This window comes from Sminthopsis crassicaudata, chromosome 4 (assembly GCF_048593235.1).
Source record: "Sminthopsis crassicaudata isolate SCR6 chromosome 4, ASM4859323v1, whole genome shotgun sequence".
Classification (NCBI taxonomy): domain Eukaryota; kingdom Metazoa; phylum Chordata; class Mammalia; order Dasyuromorphia; family Dasyuridae; genus Sminthopsis; species Sminthopsis crassicaudata.
The window spans coordinates 145,181,759-145,206,368 of NC_133620.1; the positions used below are offsets into that span (position 1 = coordinate 145,181,759).

A 24,610-nucleotide genomic window follows, 5' to 3' on the forward strand; every position below is an offset into this window, starting at 1 on the left:
AGTGTCACTAAATAACATTTCTATTGACTGTTTCTCAAAGCATTGATTTAGACTTCCTGAATGTGATTTCAGAAGGTTTGAAACTTCATGGGAGTTATTGGTTTAAAAAAAAAATCATAAATACATTTTTAGTGTTTGCTAAAGCAGACATAGAGTAAGGGAGGTCCCTTCTTGATTCTATAAGTGAATTTCATTACTAAAGTAATGAAGGACTGTATTATAAAGTACTATCTCCTTTAAAATGAACCATTACATAGACATACTGAAAAGTAATAAGGCTGAGCAATACTTTTTTTGTATTTCCTTTTATTAGTAGGATCATTAATTTATGGTTGGAAGGAAACTGAAAGATCATCTAGTCCAATCCTTTTTTAAAGATGAAAAAACTGGAGGCAGCTAGAAGGTACAATGCATAGAGTTGGTATTCTATGGGCTGGATTCAGGAGAACCTGAGTTTAAATCCGGCCTCAGAAACTTAACACTTACTAGTAGTGTGATCCTAGGAAAGTCGCTTAAACCCAAATGCCTTGCAAAAATAAAATAAAATAAAGATGAAGAAACTGAGTCCAGGGGAAACTAGATGGCATAGTAGATAGAGCACCAGCCTTGAATTCAAGAGGACCCAAGTTCAAATGTGGTCTCAGACACTTAACACTTCCTAGTTGTGTGACCCTGGGCAAGTCACTCAACCGCCTCAGGAAAAAAAATTAAAAAAAAGAAACTAAGATCCTGGGAGGTTAAGGGATTTACTCAGGGTCATATAGGGGGCAGGAGTGTGATTTGTAGAACCAACCTTCTTTACACTGATGCTATTTTTTTTTTTTTAATAAATAGTGCCAGGGCAGCTAGGTGGTGCAGTAGATAGAGCACCTGAAGTCAGAAGGACCTGAGTTCAAATCTGGCTCAGACACTTAATACTCCCTAGCTGTGTGACCCTGGGCAAGCCACTTAACCACAATTGCCTCAGCAAAATAGACAAACAAATAAATGAATAAATAAATAGATAGAGCCATATTTTCTATTCTTAAGGTTTTCAAAATTTTACTTTTTATAAATGTCTCTAAAGAGCAGAAACTGTTTAGTTTTGTTCTTGTATCTACAGCTCCTTACCTAATATACTACCAGGTACATAGGAGGGAATCTTTACTGAATAAATTAAATGCCTATATATGTCTCATATCATATATGTAATAACAGAGGAATGTCACAAACTCATTCTGCTCTTTTATTCTTACTTTATCACTTTACTGTCATATCCCTACAAAATATTCTCAACATGCTTCAGAACAAATAATATCTTTACATTTGTATAATGCAGTGGTCCTCAAACTTTTTAAATAGGGCCCAGTTCACTGTCCCTCAGACTGTGGGAGGGCCGGACTATAGTAAAAACAAAACCTCACACTCTGTCTCCGCCCCTCAGCCCATTTGCCATAACCTGGCGGGCCACATAAATGCCCTCAGCAGGCCACATCTGGGCCGCGGGCCATAGTTTGAGAACCTCTGGTATAATGCATTTTACCTCTGATGTTATTTGACAATTTTACAAAGTAGGGCAGTTATGATTAATGCAATTGTATAGATGAAGAAACTACATCTTTAGAGAGATGTCTAAACTACCTTCTTCCAGTATCAGATATCTTCTCTACAAAGTGCAACTGCCAAAGTGGTAGAGAGGGAAAAAGGAAGCCTTGGATTCCCTTTACTTGAATCAGAACAAGTTCTGATTTCAGCTGTTAAGACCCTTCCATTTAACATTATTTTTCTAATGAATTATTAACATTCAGAATTCTATAAATGAACAGAGCATCTATCTATCCATGAGATTTACATTCTAGTTTGTTTCTCCTCCAGGAAAGGATGATCAGATAAGTCGGGACTTTCATTCCCTGAGTGACCTCGCTGTCCATTGCAGGACATGCTAAGTTTCAAAGAAAGCCAGTGAGAGATTGTGGACCTTCATACCTTATCAGAATATGGTTCCTCAGTGAGATCGATATTTTCAGCTTGCAATTTATTCTCTACCAGCATATCCAGATCTACTCCTCTGGCACAGGAGATCTTCCTTGTTAAAGGAGGGCCCAACTTGACTCCATGCTGTTGAATACTAGTGGATTCTGGAAGTTCAGAGAGCCATGGTGGCCGTGTGGTTGGGGGGCTGCCAGGTTCTTGCTCTGGGGAAGACCTACAAACTGTTATTGTATGACAGTCATTAGGGCTAACAGGGCTATTCTTTTTAACTGGTAAGCATGGTACATCTGGATTAGAGAAGGCACCACTATGGGCAACAGGAGCATGGTGTAGTCCATTAGTGAGGCGTTCTCTGCTCTTTTTGGCAGGAACAGGTGGAGGCTGTGAAGGAATTTTTGGCTGTGTTCTTGCCTCAGTGACCCTCTGATCCACTTCAATCCCTTCTTTGGTGACTGGAGGGTTATTTCTTCCTTCAAGATCATGCCCTTTTTTGTGACTCTCTAGGGGAGTCCTAGTTAAAGTCTGTTTAACTGAGGCAGACTGAGCTTCATAGTTTTTAGGCAAACAAGGAATTGTCCCATGTAAAGAATTTGTGGATAGGCAGTCTGATGTCTTAGTTTTAATTTTCTGAGCATCAGAAAATCGCAGGCTTTGGATCAGTAGCACTGGGTCTTGAACAGAAGAGACATCTGAGGGAGTTTTTGCCTTCAACTTGCAAACAGTTGTCTTTTGGGGCACTTCAGGTACATTCTGAGGGGATGATTCCTTTTCCTTTTTAGGCACATCTTGCTTAGCATTAGGCTCTCCTTGAAGGTCATCCAAGGAATGGGACCTTGGCCAGTTATCTGTGGCTTCAGTGCCCTCCAGGGTCTCACAGCTTTTACAGATGGAAACTGGTAGACTTCTTCGGTTAGTCTTGGAGTTGTTCACACTTGTTTCAACACAGATGTCAGAAGTGTGAGGAGTGTGGCTGCTGATAAGCCGAGATTCCTTCTCTCCCTCTTTCAAAGCTTCTACTGATTTAGTTAATGGCAGAGTTGGGTAGTTGGCTAGTTGATTTCTGTTGAAATCCTTAAAGTGGGTATCTGTGACTGACTTAATTGGTACAGTCTTCCGAGTCTTCCCTGGGAGAAAAAAACATAAACAAGCCTTAAATCAAATTTTTGAGCAGTTTTCACAATGATGTATGTAGGTACTCTAATACAGAAGTATAATAATCTACATTTATATAGAACCTTTAAGCTTTACAAAGTATTTTACTTATTTTAATTTATACTACACTATACGAACTTTACTTATATTAATCATTTGATCTTATACCACTGTGAAGTAGATTCTATTATAATCTGAATTTTACAAAGTAATTGAAACTCTGGTCAATGACTTGACCACATGGGACTTGAACTCAAGTCTTTGTGACTTTTTTTTTATGATCCTTAACAATCTGACACTAAATTATTTTTTCCAGGCTTATTATACATTACACCCCAATATATGTTCTATGATTCAGCCAAATTTCTCTCTTTGCTATTTATCACCCACAATACTCCATCTCCCATATCTTTGCCCTGGCATTATCTATGGTTGGAATATACTACACTTGCCCATCCATTTTTTAGAATTTCTAATTTTGATCAAAATTCAGCTCAAGCACCATTTTAAACATAAAAGCTTTCCTGATTACCCTGAAGCTGCTAATGTCACCCTTTTCTCCCCATTACCTAATGCATTTATATCTCTTAAATATGGATAGTTTTAATCCTGATAGAATAGAAGCTCTTTGAAAGTAGGGACTGTTGGGGGCAGCTAGGTGGCCCAGTGGATAGAGCATCAGCTCTGAATTCAGGAGGACCGGAGTTCAAATCTGGTCTCAGACACTTAACACTTCCTAGCTGTGTGACCCTGGGCAAGTCACTTAACCCCAGCCTGGGGGGGAAAGAAAGTAGGGACTGTTTCATTTTTGTCTTTGTATATTCAGCATTCAGATTAGTGCTCAGCACATAGGAGGATCTTAATAAATGCTTGTTGGTTGGTTTATTGACTACCTTCAAGTCCTGATTACTACCCACTAACCCATTCTTCTGTGAGTTAGCCTTTGTAAATTAGCCTTCCTATGAATTATTGAAAAGCTGCACATCGGGTGGGAAAAGGATAGACAAGATTAACAGTGATGTTTTCTGTATAAAAGAAGATATCCTGCACACATGTATTGTATTTAAGATATACTTTAACATGTTTAACATGTATAAGACTACCTGCCATCTAGGGGAGGGGGTGGAAGGAGGGAAGGGAAAAGTTGGAACAGAAGTGAGTGCAAGGGACAATGTTGAAAAATTACCCATGCATGTTATATCAATATAAAGCTATATAAGATTTAAAAAAAAAGAAGAAGATATCATCAGGACCATGAATGGCTTCTGAAAAATGGGCCAGCCATCTAGTAAAAAGTAAGGGATAATAGCTCAAATATTATACTAATTCCCCTTCTCCCTTCAAAAAAAAAAAAAAAAACTACAAGAAAACCTGGACTCTTCAGAAAGACAAGGATATGAAATATGCAGTATGAAAGGTAGCTACATTGAAGAAGAACTATTAAAGCATCATGAATTAGTCTAGAATGGGGTTCTTAATTTTTTTTTCTGTCTCATGGCATTTTGACACTCTGGTTAGCCTAATGCTTTTAAATACACAAAATAAAATAGTATTATAAAGGGAACCAACTCTATTAGAAATAGTTATTAAAATGTTAATAATAATTATATTTCTAAAGTGCCATAAAATATACAAAGTAACTTTTCTCATAATCTTACAGGTAGGAAGTATAAGTATATCTTTATTTTGTAGAAGAGGAAACCAAAGACTTTAAGTGTCTTATCTGAGAAAAAATGTAGCTGGGATTCAAACCCCAAACCAGCATTTATTCCTCTTAACTCTAGAGATTTGAAACTTATTTCCCAAGTCTTGATTAAAGGGTGTGTTATGGGTACTTCAAATATGTAACATCTTTTAATATTATCTCTTCTAAGTAGGAGTTCACAAAAGAAAATGATTAGTAATGAGCTGCCCATTGTTTGTTAAATAAATAAACTCATATTATGTAAAATATAGCATGAAATAAAAGAGAATCCTATAATTGCTTTTATTTCTTTAGCCTTGTAGAGTTTAATACTTGGAAGAAATGCTGATTGTTTGAATCTGATATGTCATCTACCTGGCAAATTATTTTTCCTCATGCTTCTAATAACTCTCAACTCTCCAATACTGGATTGTATTTAAAAGAATATATGAGACAATTCAGGCTCTACACTGCAAGTGTTCTGCTTTATATATAATAGTATGACTTAAGTAGTGAGGAAGAAAAGACTGTGAAATAAGACAGACTAGACCAAGGGGGATGTTTTACTAAGGAAAGGATCATCCTCTGACTAAAAATGATTATAAAAGTCTTTTTTTAAAAGAATGCAGGTTTAAGATCCAGAAGTTCCTGAATAAGTCCGTGGCAAGAGTCAAGAAACTGTGTCCTGAAAGCCAAAACCTTGGGTCTTGTGCTAAGAATGGATATTTTGCATGTTCAAATACAATAAATATTGAAAAAATGAAAACACCATTCTGAGTTTGAGGGTCCTACAAAATCAAGTAGCAGGACAGATCTGACCCACAGATCAGTTTGCCTAACCCATGGTCTATAGTGTTAGCTTCCCTATATTCCCTTCTGCTATGTCAGTAATTGATATAAATTTCTGATTTTTTTTTTTGTGATTGTCTATACAGTTTCACAACTTATTTTTCTGCAAATTTTCAATATGCTAAACAGATTCTGTTTGCTCATTTTCAATTCAATTCAAAAGTCCCAATCTTATATATCCCCTCCTTTAATAAGCATAAAATATAGTTCTGTTCCCCAAGGAGTTTGATTAGTGATTTATTAGCACCATGACATGATTGGATGGACAAACTATTGAAGATGTTTGTCAGTGTATACACATCTTGGACAGATCCTACAAAAAGACAATAAACTGGGCTTAAACAGGAAAAGAAGCAGGAGAGATTGTCTTTGGGAAATTTCAAAGTTGTTTTTTTTTTTTTTTCTTTAAATGATCCCTAATCTCTCCCTCAAACAAAGATCTATATTATGTTTAATTCTTTAAGTTGAGGATCATTCAAAGAAGAAGAAAGTGCATGAGCAAGCTACAAAATACTAAAAATAAAGAATTACTCATAAGAAATGGGATAAAGGCTATCATTTAAAAATAAAAGAAATGTATGATTAAAAAAAAACAGGCCAATTATATAACAAAGGCAAAAGATGGACAGCTAGCATGCTTCACTAGTATTCTTATTATATTAAGAAAGCTCAAAGAAGGACTCAGCATGTTGCATGGAATTCCTTGTATATTTGTGAGAGGACATGGAGAGGCTGTGATTCACACAGCCATACCCACACTGAGAAAAACCCAGATTCCCTGGAGTATTTGAGGGTATAAAACATGGTATCCTAAATAATTCAGCTGGGCTCCAAAAAAAAGGGTAGAATAATTCCTTCTCAGTCATTTAACCTAAACAAAGTTGAATAGTGACAATTTATATTTGATATGAGAATAAACTTTATAATGTCAGCTAGACCAAAGTACAGTGGACTGTCTTGAGAGGTAAGGAGAGATTACTCTCACAATGAAGTTCTTCACATACAGCTTATGTAGGAACCTTTTGAGTATCATAGAAAATACTATTCAGATGTAGCATTGAAGTCCCTTCTAACTCCAAAATTCTAAGATTGTAACAGTGGTTATAATAATCAACTGAGGAAAAGTACCAGTATTGTTATCTTTAAATTATACCATCTATATTGTATTTTTAGTTGTTTACATATTATCTCCGCCATAAGACTATCTTTTGCCTTTCTTTGTATCCTCAATACTGACATATAAAGTTGGTGCTTCATTAATGCTTATTAACTAATTAACTGGTTAGGACTGTCACTATGATAAGAAATATGAAGGCTCTAACTTTTGGTCAATTTCTATATATTCTTTACTCCTCAGAGATCTCATGTTCTCAAAAGCCAGTTTGCAAAGTTCATATGCTCATTATCTCCACCCCCTCCTTCCCCACCCCTAACCCCATCCCTGGACCATATTCCAACTGTAAAACCATATTTGAAACCATACTGCAGTTTCCACTGGAAAGAAATGTTATATAATCAATCTATTTCCTATGAGTTTCTATACCATCTCTATAACTTTTTTTTATATGTATTCCCAGAGCTTAACACAGTTTCTAGAATTATAATAAGCACTTGCTAATTTTTTATTTACACACATGTGGGGGGGGAGGGAGGAACCAGGGCCAAGAAGGATAGTTAAAGCAGTGACTCAGACAAAGGAGAACTGAGTATAAGGTGCCAAGAAAGTCAAGCAGAAAGCAATTTCACCAGTTGAAGGACAGAAAAAAATTTAAGGTTGTTTACATAGAATTAAGCTGGTGATTCTCTTTGTTATTACCATTTTCCAGGTTTTCACTGCCTTCATAACAGCCAGAGTCTCTTGGTGAGCATCCAGTCAGGCCTTGGCTATCAATGAGAAGTTTCTCCTGAGATCCTGACTGGTCACTATTGCCTAGAAAAAATGGACAAATGTGTGGAAAAGTTAGAAGAAAAATGAAGCAATTATTTAAATATTTATTTTTCTCTCGTGTGTATTATTTTGTGCTGTGATTCCTAGAGAGAGGACTTTTGGAGAAGAATTAATTCCCATACTTCAGAAAAAGTAAAGATGAGTTTATTGGATGGTATAGTGGAAGGCACATGGGATTTGGCATCTGAGCATCTGGCTTTAAAATCTGACATGATTACTCAGTGTCTGTGTGGCTTTGGACAGATACTTTACTCTCAATCTTTCCCCTTTTATAAAATGAAAGATTTGAACTAATAATTTCCAAGATATCTTCCAGTTCTAAAGGTATAACTGTTTGAGTATTGTATGAAAGTTAGCGAAGGAAGGAAATTTATAGTACAGTGTTTCCAAGAAGTAAATTATTCTTCTTTTTTCTACCTGGTGACAACCTACTGATGATAGCTTGTATTATGTCTCTTTTCTACATCCTTTTGCCCCACCATCATTGTTTCTTGAAAAAAAAAAATTAGGCCATTGAGATTTTCTGAAATAGGGGAGACCTGTAACTTTGCAGTTTATTGAGCCCTCAACTTATTTGATTCTCCCAACTCCATGAAATTGGTACAATTACAACTCTATTATTGTCCTGGCTTTATTAAAGTTCAGGCAGGCTCACATATAATCAAAGGCAGGGTCAGCACTTATTTGCTCGGAAGTCTTGTTTTTTATCCATGAAACCACAGGTTTTTTTTCAATGGCTCGATAGAGAATCAAATTTCAAAGCTTACTTTCCAAGTATTACAAGAAAGTACAAAGAGATGTTCATCTAGAAAATCAATTTTTACTAGAACTAAAGGAACATTTTTGTTGTTGTTCAGTCATTTTACAGTTATGTCTGATTCTTCATGACCCTTTTGGGGTTTTCTTGGCAAAACTACCAAAAGTAGTTTGCCATTTCCTTCTCTAGCTCATTTTAAAGGTGCAGAAACCAAGGCAAACAGGATTAAGTGACTTGACCAGGGTAACAAAGCTAGTCAGTGTCTGAGACCAGATTTAAACTCATGAAGAAGAGTCTTTTTGACTTTAGATCTTGCACTAGAGTTCCACACACTGAACAATAGCACTTGCTAAAATGATTATGGGTGTTTTTATTTTTTTCAAAACCAGTGGAAATTAAATGGCAAAAAGTGGCAAAGAATGAGTAAAAAAAAAATTCAACTCTGCTGAATTATGTCATGTGTTTTATATGATTACTTTTGCCTAGGCCTCTTATATATGGTTGTTTCTGATGCCTTCAGCTGTTAGCAACTCCCCTCCCCATATTCTGTGCTCCAGCCTGTTGACCTATCTCATTTCTCACTCGTGACATTACATATTTCTCCTCTATATCTCTGTCATAACTATTCCCCCACAGCCACAATGAACTCCCAAACCACCTCTATCTCCATCTTCTTCAGTAGGCCTTTTCCTACTTCATATGTATCTTATATAGCAAAGCTTCTTAAATGGGGACCATAAGTGTGCAGATAGTGAAAAATTTGGCAAGCATAAAGGGTTTCTGACTGTAAAGACCAAAAATTCAAAATCAAACACATAATGAATCAGAGGTTCTTCTGGAAGTTCTTGTCCATGTTGCATCACAACTTCATTGCGAACTTGGTTCTGAACACATAGCAAGTATATTTTTCACTGTGCAGACATGAACGCTGCCAGAAACACTTAGGCTCAGATTTGAGATGGAATTGTGTAAAAATCTCTTGGGCAAAAAGGGGTCACAAGTTTCTCCCATGAGAATTCAAACTACCCAAGGGCAAAGACTGTATACGTTTGGTTTTTCTTTATAATTTTTAGTGTTTTTAAAAGTCTCTGGCACAGAATGTTTGTGAAATGGTATTTTTAATCCAATGAATATAAACTGCTAGTGGGCAGTTGAAGTTTGTTGTGCTTAGCACATGGGAAATGCTTTAAAAATACTTGATAAGTTGACTTTACTTTCCATATTTGCTTAGACTTGAACCAACCAATAAACCAATAAATATTGGTTTGCATACTCTAAATATATACAAGTTAATGTGACATAGGGCCCAAGTGACTGGGAGAAGATAACCTGAGATTAATCATGTAGCTGAAAATTTATATTCAGATAAAAGAATGATGAATGGACTCATTAAAAAAAAAAAAAACAACTCACAGCATATTTCAAATATTTCAGACTGGTGAGAACTTTCCCATTTCCCATCAGAATATGGGAAGTCCTAGTGACATTTGGTTTTTAAATTGAAGGGGGAGAAAAAAAACAAAAAAACAAAACAGTTTCTGTGAGAACATCCCAATAGCAGGAATAGAGTTACATGTAAATAATAAATATGACTTTAAAATTTTGCAAAATGCTTTCTACATATTTTAGTGTATTTGATCTTCACAACAGCCCTGTGAAATGGATTCCTCATTTGAGAGATGAGGGCTTGCCTGAGGCAGATGGAAGACTTACACAGGAAACTGAATTTATACACAATATGTTATTATATAGAGTAAATGCTTGGTCAAATAAAACAGACCACAATAATCCGTTTTCTTTATACAAAATAACCAGTTGAAGGATGAATAACTTTACTTCATGTTCCTTTTATTTTTTTCTTCAAAGGAATCAAGAAACCATCAATATGATGCCATTTTCAGATCATCAAAATAAAAATATTGACTTTAAGACAGCTACTACAGCTGCTCCAGCTGCTCCTACTGTTCAGCCACCAATTCCTGTTTGCTTTTCTCATGTGGAAAGCATTTTTAAAAAATCCTAAAATTAACATTTAAAGTGTTTTTTTTAAATGATTGATGCAAAATTAAATAACTGCATGACAGAAAGTATACCCTCAAAAGAAAATGCCTATGATTGCTGAAAAAGAGAAATTTTGAAATGATGTCTTCACCCATGGTTCTCTGCGGTCTCTATTTTTGCCTAACCTATTATTTGGAAAAATAATCCAAACCATACTTACAAAATGATGGGCTCTAAGCTATCAGTCAAGACCCAGGAAAGAGATTTCAGAGTTGTCCCTGAGGATAGAAACCCCACTTCCCCCCTAGTCAAAACAGTTCACAAAGTGCTGAGCAGTGGAAACAAAACAGGAGACATTACCCCACCCTTTCAAAAATAATCATCCCCTGTCTTCTCGTTCTGTTCTCTCCATCTCAAGAAAAGAAGAGGAGAGTTGAAAGAAGAGATGATAGGGTATATGAACAAATCCATGTTGACCCAATTTGAGGGATACCAAACTAGGAGGACCCCTTAACCTATAGAAGATGAATTTTGTGGATCAATAAAAGGCACTTCTATTTTTCACAGATGTGGAATGTAAAACTGGGAGCACAGCCTGAAAATATTATCAGAGGCTAAAGGAGTGTGGAAAAAAATTCATGGATGATAGCTCCATAACAGAATTTATTAAGAAGTTCAGTGCTGGAGAAAAACTGGTAAAAGAAAACATATGCCTCCTTCTTTTCATTGCCAAGGTAGGGACAAAAGATGTAAAATATTATTGCATATTGCTGTCAGACATGATTGATTTTCCTGAACTGAGGAATTTTTTTTGGTTATTTTGTTTTGTTTTATTTGTTACAAGAGATAACTTATCAGATGCTTTTAAATACATATTTGGAAATGAATGTGATATATAAACAAAATCTATCAATAAAAATTAGATTTAAAAAAAAATAAGGTTGTTTGTAGTTCATTTTAATCTCTCGAAGTTGGTGTTATGGAAGGCAGACTTTCCCATAAAATGTATTGCCTGGAACAATAAGGGATCTGGTCTATTATCATATTTCTCAAGTCCCTGGCATGAACAGCAGATCATATACTCACTATTTAGCTTTTACTTTTAACTGAATTCTTCCTACACTGATGCCTCATCAACTGTGTTGTGTTTGCCATCAGAGGACAGTTTTAGTGAAGTTGGGTTACTACCAAGGAAGATCATTTATTATGACACAAAAGGAAGCAGTATGGTTCAGTGGGAAAAAAGGGTACTAGATTTGGATTAAAGGACACTAATTCAAATTTTGGGTCTGCTACTCCTGAGGCTGCAGACTAATGACTTTAATTCCTTTACACTTTAGTTTCCTTATCTCTAAAATGAAGTAGTCTCCAAGGTCCCTTCCAGCTAATTCTATTGATCCTATTATCCTAACTTCTGAATATATTACTGGAGAGAATATCCCTAGTCATAGAGTTATGGGGAGCTGACATAGGAAATAATCCTTGAATTTCAAAGGCAATTTGATGCTGAAATATTGAAGAGAATTAGTACACTCTCATCAGGGACAAGAGAAAATAAACATCCAGATTCCCATTTTCATGAACATATAAGCTACTGAGATAGCACAGAGGAGATAGGCTCATGGCAAGGTTACGATAGCCTATTGTTACTATTCATTCCTGAATGGTTGAGAACTGAGAATGGTGAATCTCAGACCTTTTATGCATTTAGCTTCTGAAATATCTTGTTTTAAGGTGATCTGTTCTGCAAGATATGGACCATTAAGGTGTCATTTTTAAAAAAAATTTTCAGAAATCTTGAAATTTTATGTTTCAATATAGTTAGCTCTTTTAAAGGAAATGCTTGATTACACAGAATAGAATTTTGCTGTCATGAATAATTTGACTGCTGCTCCCTTGGGCCTAAAATGCTGCAGCAATATATAATAATCCTCTGACCATTAGCCTAACTCTGTTTTTTGGCATGTGTGCTGTTGGCAGTGAATATGCTGTCTGGAAAATCTCATCCCCTTGGAGCAGAAGGATTGAAGGAAAAAACATTTAAATTCAATAACAAAAGGGATTCCATTTTAGCAATTGAGCAGTTTTAGGAATATTTTAGATGATGTCTTATAGAATATGGCCTAATATAAGATGACTTAAGCCAGGGGAAATGGAGAAGATCCATAAGTGAGCATACCAAATAACATGTGTATGAGAGAATATACACACGAGTTGATTTAATTTAATTTACAGTCTGTAAAAATGATCATTTTTTAGTTACAAGTTCATAAATCAATACAAAATTCCTATTTATCTCTACTTTGGGTATATCTTTTCCTTTAATTCAGCAAACATGTACTATGTGCAATGTACTAAAGCATTCACCTGGAGGAAATTTGGATAAACAAGGATAGAAAAGTGATGGGGTAAAATGGAGTTCTATTCTACCAGTCCTATAGGTGACAAGATAAAAAGATATGATCCTTAAGTTTAAAAGGTTAACAATATAATGGGAGGGCTAAAATAAACATGCAATAACTACAACGTAAGTCCTCAAAAATTATCAGCATCAACTTTTGGAAGCCAATATGGCAAAGTAATAAATTACTGTACCTCTCCCATGTTCACCTCCAATCATAAAATACCATCCTCAAACAAATGCTGGAACAGAAGAACTAGCAAAAAAGACAGGATGAAACAATCTTTGAGCTCAAGAAACTTGTGAGACTTCATTCAGGTAAAAGGAAAGCACGGTTCAGGAAAGGAAGCATCCTAGTAACAAGCCCTACCTCAACAAAACAAAGGGAGATCCTGAGCCCCAGAATGGTAGAACAGCCAAGTGTCAACACCAAGAACCTCCACATGCTTCAGCATAGCCAAGGGAAAGGACAGACTCCAGCAACCAGCCCAGAGGAAATGCACTAACTTCAACATATGCCAGACACCACCACTAGGACCCTGGCTCAGTATCAGGTAAGCTATCAGACTGCTATAGCCTCCAGCAGCATTAGCTACTTCCCTATGCCCTCAGCAGAGCAGCAAACATGAGGTTCTCTCATGGGCTTCAGGGCAACAACAGGTAAACAGTCAAGGCCTACAGCTTTAGCACAAGAAACCTGAAACACTGTCCTTTCCATCCTGGAAGCAGAGCTTAAATTTTAAAGGAAAAAAAGCAAAAAAAAAAAAAAAAAGATAAACAAACAAACAAAAAACCCAACCACAAGATTCTGGCCATAGAAAGTTATTATGGTGGCAAGAAAGATTAACACATAAACTCAGAAAAGGACAACAATGTCAAAACACCTATGGGCAAAAATGCAAATAAAAACAGGAAGTGATCTGAAACCCAGAAAGAACTCATGGAAGAGCTGAAAAAGGAATTAAAAAAAAAATCATAAGAGGTAAAAGAGAAATTAAATCAGATTGATGTAAGAAACAGTCAATGGTTTGAGGAAAAACTGCTTAAAAATTGGACAAGTAGAAGCTAATAATTCTATGAAACATCAGGAATCAATCAAATTTTTAAAAATGGAAAAAAATAGAAGAAAATGTAAAATATCTCAACAAACAAACACTAAAATTCAAAAACAACAGGAATATCAATCCTGATCTCAGGAAAAGCAAAAGCAAAAATTACCTAATTAAGAGAGATAAAAAACAAAAACAACAGCATTATGCTAAAAGCAACCATAACAATGAAGTAATATCAATGCTAAAATATGGACCAAGTAGTATAGCATCCAAATTCTTAAAGAAGAGAAGGGTATTCATGATTAAGCAAGAGATAAAAAGCATTACTATAAAACAGATAATTTTGATTATATTAAGAAGCTTTTGCACAAACAAAGCCAATGCATCCAAGATTAGAAGGAAAGAAGAAAGCTGGGAAACATTCTTTACAGCAAGTATCTCTGATAAGACCTCATTTCTCCACTATATAGAGAACTAGGTAAAATTTACAAGAATACAAACCATTTTGCCATCAAAGCGTAAGAAAAGGCAGTTTCCACTTGAAGAAATCAAAGCTATCTATAGGCATATGAAAAAATACACTAAAAATCACTTTTTATTAGAGAACTGAAAATTAAAACATTTCTGAGGTACCATATCACACCTATCAGATTGGCTAATATGACAAAAAAAAAAAAAAAGAAAAGAAAAGAAAAGATTAACATTAGAGAAGATGTGGGAAAAATAGAAAACTAATATATTATTGATGGAGTTGTAAACTGATCCTGATTCTTTGATCCAGCAATAATACTACTGGATCTGTATTCCAAAGAGATCACAAAAATGGGAAAAAGCAAAAATATTTATAGCAGCCCTTTTTATGGTACCAAAATATCAGAAACTGAGGGGATAACCATCAATTGGGGAATGGCTGAGCAAGCTGTATTATAAGAAATGATAAACAAGTAGATTTTAGAAAAACCTTGAAAGAATTATACAACTGATGCTAAGTAAAATGAGCACAGCCAAAAAAACAGTGTACATACTATTATCGACACTGTATGATGATCAACTATGAATGACTCAGCTCTTCTCAACAATGATCTAAGACAAGTACAAAAAACTCACAAAGAAAAATGCTATCCACATCCAGATAAAGAACTGATGAACTCTTAATGCAGGCTGAAGTATGTTGTTTTTCTTTTCTTTTTATCTTTTTTTGATCTGTTTCTTACTTATTTCACAATTATGATTAGTGTGGAAATGTTTTACATGATAGCATATGTGTAACCTACATCAAATTATCTACTACTTTTGGAAAAGGGAAGGAGAAGGAAGAAGAGAAGGAGAAAAATTTGGAACTCAAAATTTTGTAAAATGAATGGTAAAAATTGTCTTGACATGTAATTGGGGAAAAATACTATGTCAAAAAATAAACAAACAAACAAAACTTCATTAACATTATCACATATTCCATTGTCCTCTTATGTATGAGAGGAATTAATAGAGCTACCCCAGGGGTACATGAAAAACAAACAAAAAAAAAAGGTTGAATCTCTATGCTAATCATTATAAGGAATTCCACTGCTACGTTTATTTTTGATATCATCTTTTTGCTGCCATCATCTCTAACCCCTCTCTTTTACTGTCTCCTTTCCACCTACCTACAAATATGCTAGGGTCATCACAATGCTAAATACATTATTCCTTAGACCCTTCAATTCCTTTGTCTCTCTTCCCTTTTCACTGTCACTCCTTGAAAAATTGTCCTTGATGTGATGCTTCTAATGTCTTATCAGTATTATTTTCTCAGTATCCAATCCCATCATTCTTGTAACACCTATTGAATTTTTTAAACTAGATGTCTTAAAAACATTTACAACTCAACATGTTTAAAATTCATCATCTTTCTATACAAATCTTTTCTTTCAAATTTCCCTGTGTCTATTAGATTCAAGTTCATAATCTCAGCATTATTCTGGACTTCTCTCTCTCCCTTCTCTCCAACATTTTTTGCATCTAGATCTTTTATTTCTACTCACAAAGCCATCTGCTTAGTTGAGGGTCTCAAAACCTTTCATCTAGACTTTTACAGAAGCCCTCTAACTGATCTCCTTGCCTTAACTCTCCTCAAGCCAGGATACCCTATATGCTACTGCCAAAGCAAGTTTTTAAAAAGTACACCTGGCCATGTGACTACCTTACTCTCATGGCTTCCCATGACTTCTAGGATAAAATATGACATCTTCCATGTAGGCTTTGAATCCCTACCCAATCTGGCCCCAACCTATTCTTCCAACTTACTGAATATACCTTTTCCTCCTGTGTTCTGAGATGTAACCAAATCTACCTTCTCCCTGTTTCTCATACACAACACTCCCATTTCCATGTCTTTGCAGCATTCCCTCTTGATCTCTGTCTCACAGAGTCTAATCCCTTTAAGACACCATCTTCTGCAGGAAGCTTTATGCCTTCCCTCCCAAACAATCTCCTTTTTGGCTATTTCATTCATATGTTTTTATATCCTCTGCACAGTGCCTGGAACAAAGTAGGTACCTTAAAAATAATTGTTGACTGATTTGTTTTTAATCACAAAATCTCAGTGATTACCCCTTCCTTCAAGATATTTTATTTTCTTGATTTCAGAGATGAGCCAATCTGGTGCTTATCATATATTTTTAACCACTACTCTTCTATATGATTTTCTTGCCTTGACATCTGTAATCCCTGAGGTGCTGTCCTTGATTTATTTTTCCTCTCCCTTAAATTTCTCCCTTTAAATTTTCATTTACTGCTAGTGCTATGACAATAACAACAGTGGTGTAAAACACATAGACTGCATGCAGCTCGAACAAGATTAAATGTAATTAAGAAATATTTAACAAAATATATACAAATATGCTAAAAAGGAGAATAGTAAAATGTAGCTTTCAAGGCAATATCCATCCTTCATGAATCCTAATGTGGGGTTTAATGGCCCCTATTTCTATCTGAATTTGATACCACTGAGTTACATCCACAGAGATGACTACTAAATCTTTATTTCTAATTCTGGTCCCTTTTCCAAACACAGACCCAGATGTTCTCCTATCTACTAACATTTCAATTTGGATGTTCTACTGGCACTTCAAAATGAGTACACCCAAAACTGAATTTCATATTCAGCTTATCTCTCTTTCTGGGCACCACTATTTCTATCAGTGATAATACCTAATGACCTGATAAATAAAATGTTGGTTCAATTGAATATCTTACCAACTTCCATGAAGTCAAGTATCAATGCAGCTTATTCCTAGATCTCTTATCTTTCTTTTAACTACCAATCCTACATTACATGGATGGTCCAAGTATGCCACAAATTCAGCATGTCTAAAGTGGAATTCATCCTTCTTCTCAAAACTTTCCTATTTCAGTTGAAAGTACTACCCTTTCTCCTCTATTCAAAAATCTTTAATGTCTACCCTCAGGGCTCCCTCTCCTCACTCTCTCTTTCTCTGTTTCTTTCTCTTGCCCCTCCCTTCCTCTCTCTGTCAAAAATGGGCTGCTAATTCTTTCCTATAGGACATTTCCCAACTTTAGAATGCTTTTCTTTCTAATCTTTTCCTATATAAGATCCTCCCTGATATAACAACAATAATAATTAGCACTTTAAGATTTACAAAATAGATATTATTATTATTCTCACTTTATAGATGAGGAAACAGGCAAAAGCCAAGTGACTTGCCCAGAAAAACAGAGTTGGTGAGACTATTTTTACTCAGGATTTTGTGATTTTGAGTCCAATACTTCACTGGTCCTTACCAGTTTTTACGATTCTTTTCCTTCTGAAATCAGTTTTGTAAAGAAAACCCTTTATATTTACTTATCTACATATATGTTGTTTTTCCCTATTAGGATATCAACTTGAGTATCAACGAGTCGTTTATATGCTTTTTGGGATTTTTTGCTTTGTACTTCTAGTGCCTAGAACAGTGGCCTGAACACAACCAGTCCTTAATAAATATTTGCTTGTATGGTATTCCCCTATTTATTAAAAGAAATATTGACTATGAAAACAATAGGATAAAATATGTGACTTCAGGGGCTGAGAGAACCAAAAAAGCGATAGGGCTGGAAGAGCTATTATAGATGATCTAGATCAACCTTCCTTTTTTTTTAGCTTACATTCACAGAGATAAAATGAATTGACTCCAGTCACATCCCTTGTGTGACAGATCTAGGTTTTTTGACTTCTAATTCAATGTACTTTGTACCATACAATGTTGTTGATCTAATTTAGGATTGGCCTTTTACTCAAAACATAAGTTTATTTTTATACCAATTTAAGGAAAATAGTCATTGGGTAAAAATTTAAATTATTCCATTGAATTTTTTGCTCTTATCTTGAAGTCCTCCAAAAATAATCAGTGTCAACACACAGACCACTTACTGTCATATTCTTGTAACAATTCCACTGCTGTCAAGAGCACAGCTCTGTGTTCTGGGTCTCTGATGTTTAGCTCATCCAAGTCTTCTTCTTCCAGAAGCTTGAAGGTGTCCAGGTCTTCATACCCATTAAACAGAAAGGTGGGCATGTGCTCCTACCATCGAATGAAAAAAACAATTATGCACCTGAATCACCAATAAATGCCTACTATATGCAATATGCTTCACAGACCACAAAGGACTATATACTAAATACTAGTCTGATTTCTCAAATTCATCTTGTAAATTGGAGCCAATTCTACTTATTTTAAGAATAGCAAAATTGTAAGATGTGTAGATTTATTCTCCCAGATGGATCTATAAATGTGTTTTTAGAGATGAGTTGTTGACTTTGCTATAACATGGCAAAGAGTTAGGGGGAAAAAAGGGAACTCCTTTGGATTTTTGTAGGGATTGACAGTTGGAAACTTTGTTTCAGGAAGTTAAGACATAGCTTTTCTTTCAGGTGGATATCCTTAACAGCTACTGGGTAACCTTTTGGCTCAGTTTTGATTTGTTCCAGGAACTGACTTTTCAGCAGCATGAAAAGGTCAGTTTGGCACTGTTATGTCTACTTCTGTAGCATCTCAAAGAAGATGCCTTCTAGATTATGTGACCACATTTTGATGCAGCATGGGTTGCTCATTCACATATAGTCAACTCAGACATATTCAATTATTTTTAATCAGACAAATTAAGTACATTTAGGTTCTACTAATCAGTAGGAATAAAGAAGTCTTGTGAATCACTTGTAGTATCTGAATTTTCACTGCATTTTTCCATTGAGCAAGAACCAATTACCATATTTTACAGAATTATAACTTTTAATAGTTTGAATTGAAATACTTTTGATTACTTCACACTATTCATTATTCCCACAAATTAGGATCTAACTGTAATTGATTTGGTGAAGTTTTTAGGGGGAGATGGAGAAGAGAGAAGAATGGGGAAATTGGTGACTTGGAAGAGAAGAGGATCCAGACCTTTAATTCCATCAGGGTAGAAAGCTTCCCATGAGGAAATTCTCTTTACCCAGTATAGATTTTAGTGATTTTTTTTTTTTTTTGGTGACTTCTAATCAGAGAGAGCTGCTTAAAACATGGTGTCAAACTCAAAATAGAAATGGGGCCCACTAATCAATTCATTAGGATCCCTTGGAGCTACATGTTGATTTAATCTGAAGATGTAACATGTTTTATTATATTTTTAATTATTTTGTTAAATATTTCCCAATTATAATTTGAGCCCCTTCAAGAGTATTATGGACCACATTTTTGGCATGGTGAATACCACTGGCTTAGAAATTGAATAACTTACTCAGGGTCACTCAGAAAATACATCAAACAGATCTTGAATTCAGGTTGTTCTCACTTTGAGGAACTACCAGATTATGTTTTGTATTGCTTAAATAATAATGAGCAGCATTGCAATACTATTTATATATCTGCCATTTTGCTCATAAAGGTGCTTAAACCAAATCAATTAAAGTAACCCCCTCTACTTCCTGTTTTCTTGGCAGGAAAAGCATGAGGGATCCCTATTTTCCTTATTTACTCTAAAAGCAAGTAATGTCAGGATAAGAGAAATAGCTCAAGAGAAATAACTGACTTTTAGGTTGATTCTATCGAGGAGATCCTCTACAGATTTGGGCTGTGGTGGTCTTCCTTTTCTCCTCCTCCTAGTGGGGCGCTTGGGTTTCTCTTCCTCTTCATTCAACACATCCACATAGATGAATTTGAAAGTACCAACTTTGTTGTTCAGCAGTCCCATCCAGGTACCCATCGGAGGTTTGCTAATTATATCAATAATATCACCTTTCTGTGAAGCAGAGAACTTTCCATTAAGTACATTTCTTTTTTCTTTCTTTCTTTTTTTTTGCTGAGACAATTGGGGTCAAGTGACTTGCCCAGGGTCATACAGCTAGGAAGTCTCAAGTGTCATTAAGCATATTTCTATACATAACTCATTCAGATATCAAAAGTAAGTTGACTGACTGATATAACTATTAGGGCCCTGACATTCTACTTGCTTTGTTACACTTTCTAGCTTGAAGCACAGAGCTAAGCACATCCTCATGAGCTTGACTTTATTCTATTCAGTGAAGTTGGTCCTTCACTGCTTTCAATGGAAACTTAGGAGTGAATTATACAATTCTGCTATGTTTTCTATCATTCATATGTCAGGTCACACTCCAGCACAGAAAGCACCAGGTGACTGACCCTTCTGGCTCACAGAAGAATAAACTTGTCATCTCAAAGCCTTACAATTTTCTTCTCCATCATTTAAAAAGCTCCTAAAATTCCATTGAAAAAAACATTTCTTGACCTCTCCCTGACCATATAATGAATTAAACTGTTGCTGTAAAAACTAATTTTGCAACTAGACCTTATATATACAGAACAACCTCAAGATAGAGAAAGGAAAAGTTTAAAATGAGAATTCTTAACCTTTCTTCTATCATGCACAACCTCAGAAGTCTGGTAAAGTGAACCCATTCTCAGAATGTTTTTAAATGCATAAAAACACAATGGATTACAAAGAAAATTAATTATATTATAATAGTTATCTATCAAACTAGTTAACAGATCCATAATTAAGAACTTCTATTTTAGAGAGAAACCCAAATCAATGCAGGTGGCAAGAGCACATTGAATACAATAACTCCCAGCCTCTTAAATCTAGCTAGACTCTGGCCCATTTGTTGGGAAAGAGAGACCAATTTTACAAGATTTTAGGCATGCACAAAGCAGGAAACGGAAAAATCCTTCTAAACATTTGCAAAAGCAAGCCAATAAAATGTATGTTATATGAACTAAATGGCAGGATCTACCTTGAGCTTGAGAGAATCTGTATCATAAGGACTAGGTGTGAAGTCGGTGTGGACCCTTGCTCGCCCACAGAAAGGCCCTCGATAGGGAGGCTCTTCATCATCACCATCTTCAGATTTGACACTCTCCCTGTTACTGGTTGAGGAATCAGTTGTGCTCACCGTCTGACCACCTTGGTGGGGAAGACAACAAGAATATATTTGAGTAAAATTTCAGATCTAGATCTGGAAAGATCCAATTCCTTATCTAAGTTCGTAGGCCCTTTGTGTGCCCCAAAAGATAAATTGATTTGCCCCCAGCATACAGATAGTGATCTTCAGTGTCTGAATTTAAGACTTGGTCCTCTAATTCCAAAATAAGTGTTCTTTCCCTTGTGCCATGGTGTCTACATGGTGTGTGTGTGTGTGTGTGTGTGTGTGTGTGTGTGTGTGTGTGTGTGTGTGTATTTAGGTTAAGGAACACTCCTATATTGACCATTAGGGGAAAGAGATGATGAAAGAGAAAATAGTACAATTCTTACACAGTTTTCCATTGTCCAAATGCAAGACTTTCTAATACTGGAAATGTTAACAGTAATTACAATGTTTTTTATTACTTTGATAAATTGAGACTCTTAAAAGAATGTCATCTTTCCCCCCCTCCTCCTCCTGAGGCTGGGGTTAAGCGACTTGCCCAGAGTCACACAGCTAGGAAGTGTTAAGTGTCTAAGACTAGATTTGAACTCGGGTCATCCTGAATTCAGGGCTTATGCTCTATCTACTGCGCCACCTAGCTGCCCCAAAAGATTGTCATCTAGTGCTCTATAAGCACATCTATTAAAGCTCAAAACAACAAAAAATCTTAGATTACCACTTCTCTTCCCTTCTGTTACTCTTCTTTTTTCAAGGCAGTAAAAAAGTATAACTTTATATATATATATATATATATATATATATATATATATATATATATATATACATACATAATATGATAACATTTATTATACTTGGTTCTCCAACATAGGTACAGAGAATGTGTATTTAAATTAACATTGGCTTAGTCATTAGGAATATGTCATTTATAAGAACCACAGAAAAGTGGTTCCAAGAAAGCCTAAATATCATTTCCTTTATCCAGGACTTGCCCTAGGAAATACAAGATACCATCACTGTAGTATGCTTGAGTGCATACTAGCACTAGCTACACAAAACCTCTCTCTCTCTTGCTGACCTTCTTAGTGCTATCTCCCCTTCTGGTTATTCTGGGAGTAAAAGATGGAGACTGTCCTTCGTAGCAAGATGACAATTATTTCCTTTACCTTTCATTCATTAGTACATTAAGTCAGATTCTTGGATCAGATTATTTAATTATCACCTATGGAAAATCTAGGGAGTGAGATACAGAACAGATAACCTTTATTTCTACTAATGAAAATAAATAGCATTTACATAGCACTTTAACATTTTTAAAAAGCATTTTACATATATTATAACTTGATCTTCCCCAAAGCCCTAGAAAGCAGCTTTTATTATCACCTCACTTTTACAAATGAAGAAACTGATGCTGACAGAATTTAAGTGACTTGCCCAGGACACACAATTAGTAAATGACTGAGGTGGTGGTCAAACTTGAGTCTTCTTGATTTTTAGTCCACTGTTTAAAGCATTTCTCACTCACCTTAGTGGGGCAAAAGGCACATGCCAGATAAAAATTCCCACTGAATTTCCCTCTTATCTTGAGGCACTTGGCCATCACACACAAAGACAAACATCCGAGTTAGATATTCAACTTACTCATTGAGCTCTGACCACTGAGAGAACTTCTCAGACTCTCCACAGACCCGCCAGCTTTCAGTTTAGGTTTATCTAGAGACTCTTTATCAGGTGGAGGCGACTGGGGGGACCCCGGTATTCCATCAGGGCTGGAGTCCTGAAAATAATTGCATATTTTTACTGTGTTGGTAAAAAGTTGCCCTTTTCTGCTCTGTAACTAAATTCAAGATTTTCTTAATGTCCCATATCTGATTCTATGATCCATATCAAATACTAGGTTATTCAGGAGGCCTTCCTTGTACTCTCTTGACACGACCTTACATTAACTTAATATAGATCGTTTATATACTTAGCTGTTTGCAGGCTTGTTTCCTCAACTGTAAAATGGTGATAATCTGCCTCACAGGATTGTTGCAAGTACCAAATAAAATAATATTTGTAAATCACTTAGCATATAGGAGGCATTATATAAATGCCAAATGTTATTACTATTGCTTCTAAGGCACTGTGAACCCCAAAAGACAAGGACTTAAGAAAATTTAATAATTCATTTTCTCCAATTATATGCAAACACATTTTAAAAAAATTTTCAGTTCCAAATTCTCCCTGCTTTCCTTACCTCTCCTCTCCCTCTGAGAGAGACTGTTTTTGCCTTTCTCCAAATCTTAGCACAGCAACTGGCACTTAATAAATAAAAGTACTTGTTAAGGCTGATTGTACACCTTGTTTATTCAGCAGTATACTGTCCATGCAACTGTTTTTCTTTTATTTTTCACTTTATTTTTTTCGAATTACATGCAAAAATTGTTTTCAACACTCATCTCTGTAAGATTTTGAGTTCTGAATTTTCCCCTCTTATTTCTTTCCCTCCCCATTCCCCAAGACAGCAATTAATCCAAAATAAGATATACCTATACAATTGTCGTCAAATATATCGACACTTTAGTCATGTTCATACAATTATTTTTCATGCTGTCATATTAGTATTTCATAGACAACTTTAGATTTTCCTCAAGAACTACAAGTGAGATAAATGAATGTTTTCTCAAAATGCTTCACTAAAAGCCTAACCAGGTCTCTAGTACTTCAAATAGTCTCAGTAGAAGGTATAACTTTCAAAAATGGTCCAAGTAGAGCCCACATAATAATAATACAGACCTGAACATATCATCATAGAATAATTATGCTGCCTTAGCAAGAAGCACAATATTTTATCCAAAACAAAATGTTATGCCGGGGGGGGGGGGGGGAAACCTAACTCGCTGGATTCTTGTATTTTCACTTAGATGGATATGCCTAAACTGACTAAAAACTCCTGTACACAGCATTATTTTTTCACTCAATTACTTTTTCCCCCCCACAAACAACAGCATAGTTTGATTTTTTTCTCTATTTTCCCTATTTTCATTCTTTCCAACTTAACAGTCGGTTTATATAATCTTGTGTATATTAGAATGCTATCACTCAATTTCATCCTATGAGGAAAAGATACAATCCAATCTCCCCTAGAGTCTTATGCTGCTATACATTGTCCAGCAACTTATTCTGAGAAATAATGGTGTAGAGATAGTCAATGCAAAACTTTTAAATAAACTGTAAAAACTTTTTTTAATGCAGAAATGACAAAAGATTTGGCACAATATGACTGTGGGTATGTGAACATAAAACCATCAGAATTGAAACCTATTATTTACATGATGCAGATTCATCAAAAAATATCTACAAAGTATGAGATTCCACAGACCATACAAACACTTAAGGTCAACAGTAATA

The 24,610-nt window shown here is 35.4% G+C and overlaps 1 protein-coding gene across 7 annotated transcripts in view; it reads right to left on the reverse strand.

Annotated features, from left to right (window-relative positions):
- The window catches only part of SASH1 (SAM and SH3 domain containing 1), a 380,232-nt gene that overhangs the window by 6,378 nt on the left and 349,244 nt on the right, over positions 1-24,610 (reverse strand). For all 7 annotated transcript variants that reach the window (XM_074309591.1, XM_074309593.1, XM_074309590.1 and 4 more), the window contains 6 exons: positions 22,859-22,994; positions 21,089-21,258; positions 19,867-20,076; positions 18,224-18,374; positions 7,473-7,586; positions 1,966-3,095 (listed from right to left, as the gene is read on the reverse strand). In XM_074309591.1, the coding sequence (XP_074165692.1) occupies positions 1,966-3,095; positions 7,473-7,586; positions 18,224-18,374; positions 19,867-20,076; positions 21,089-21,258; positions 22,859-22,994 (1,911 nt within the window). The remainder of the gene's footprint in view (positions 1-1,965; positions 3,096-7,472; positions 7,587-18,223; positions 18,375-19,866; positions 20,077-21,088; positions 21,259-22,858; positions 22,995-24,610) is intronic.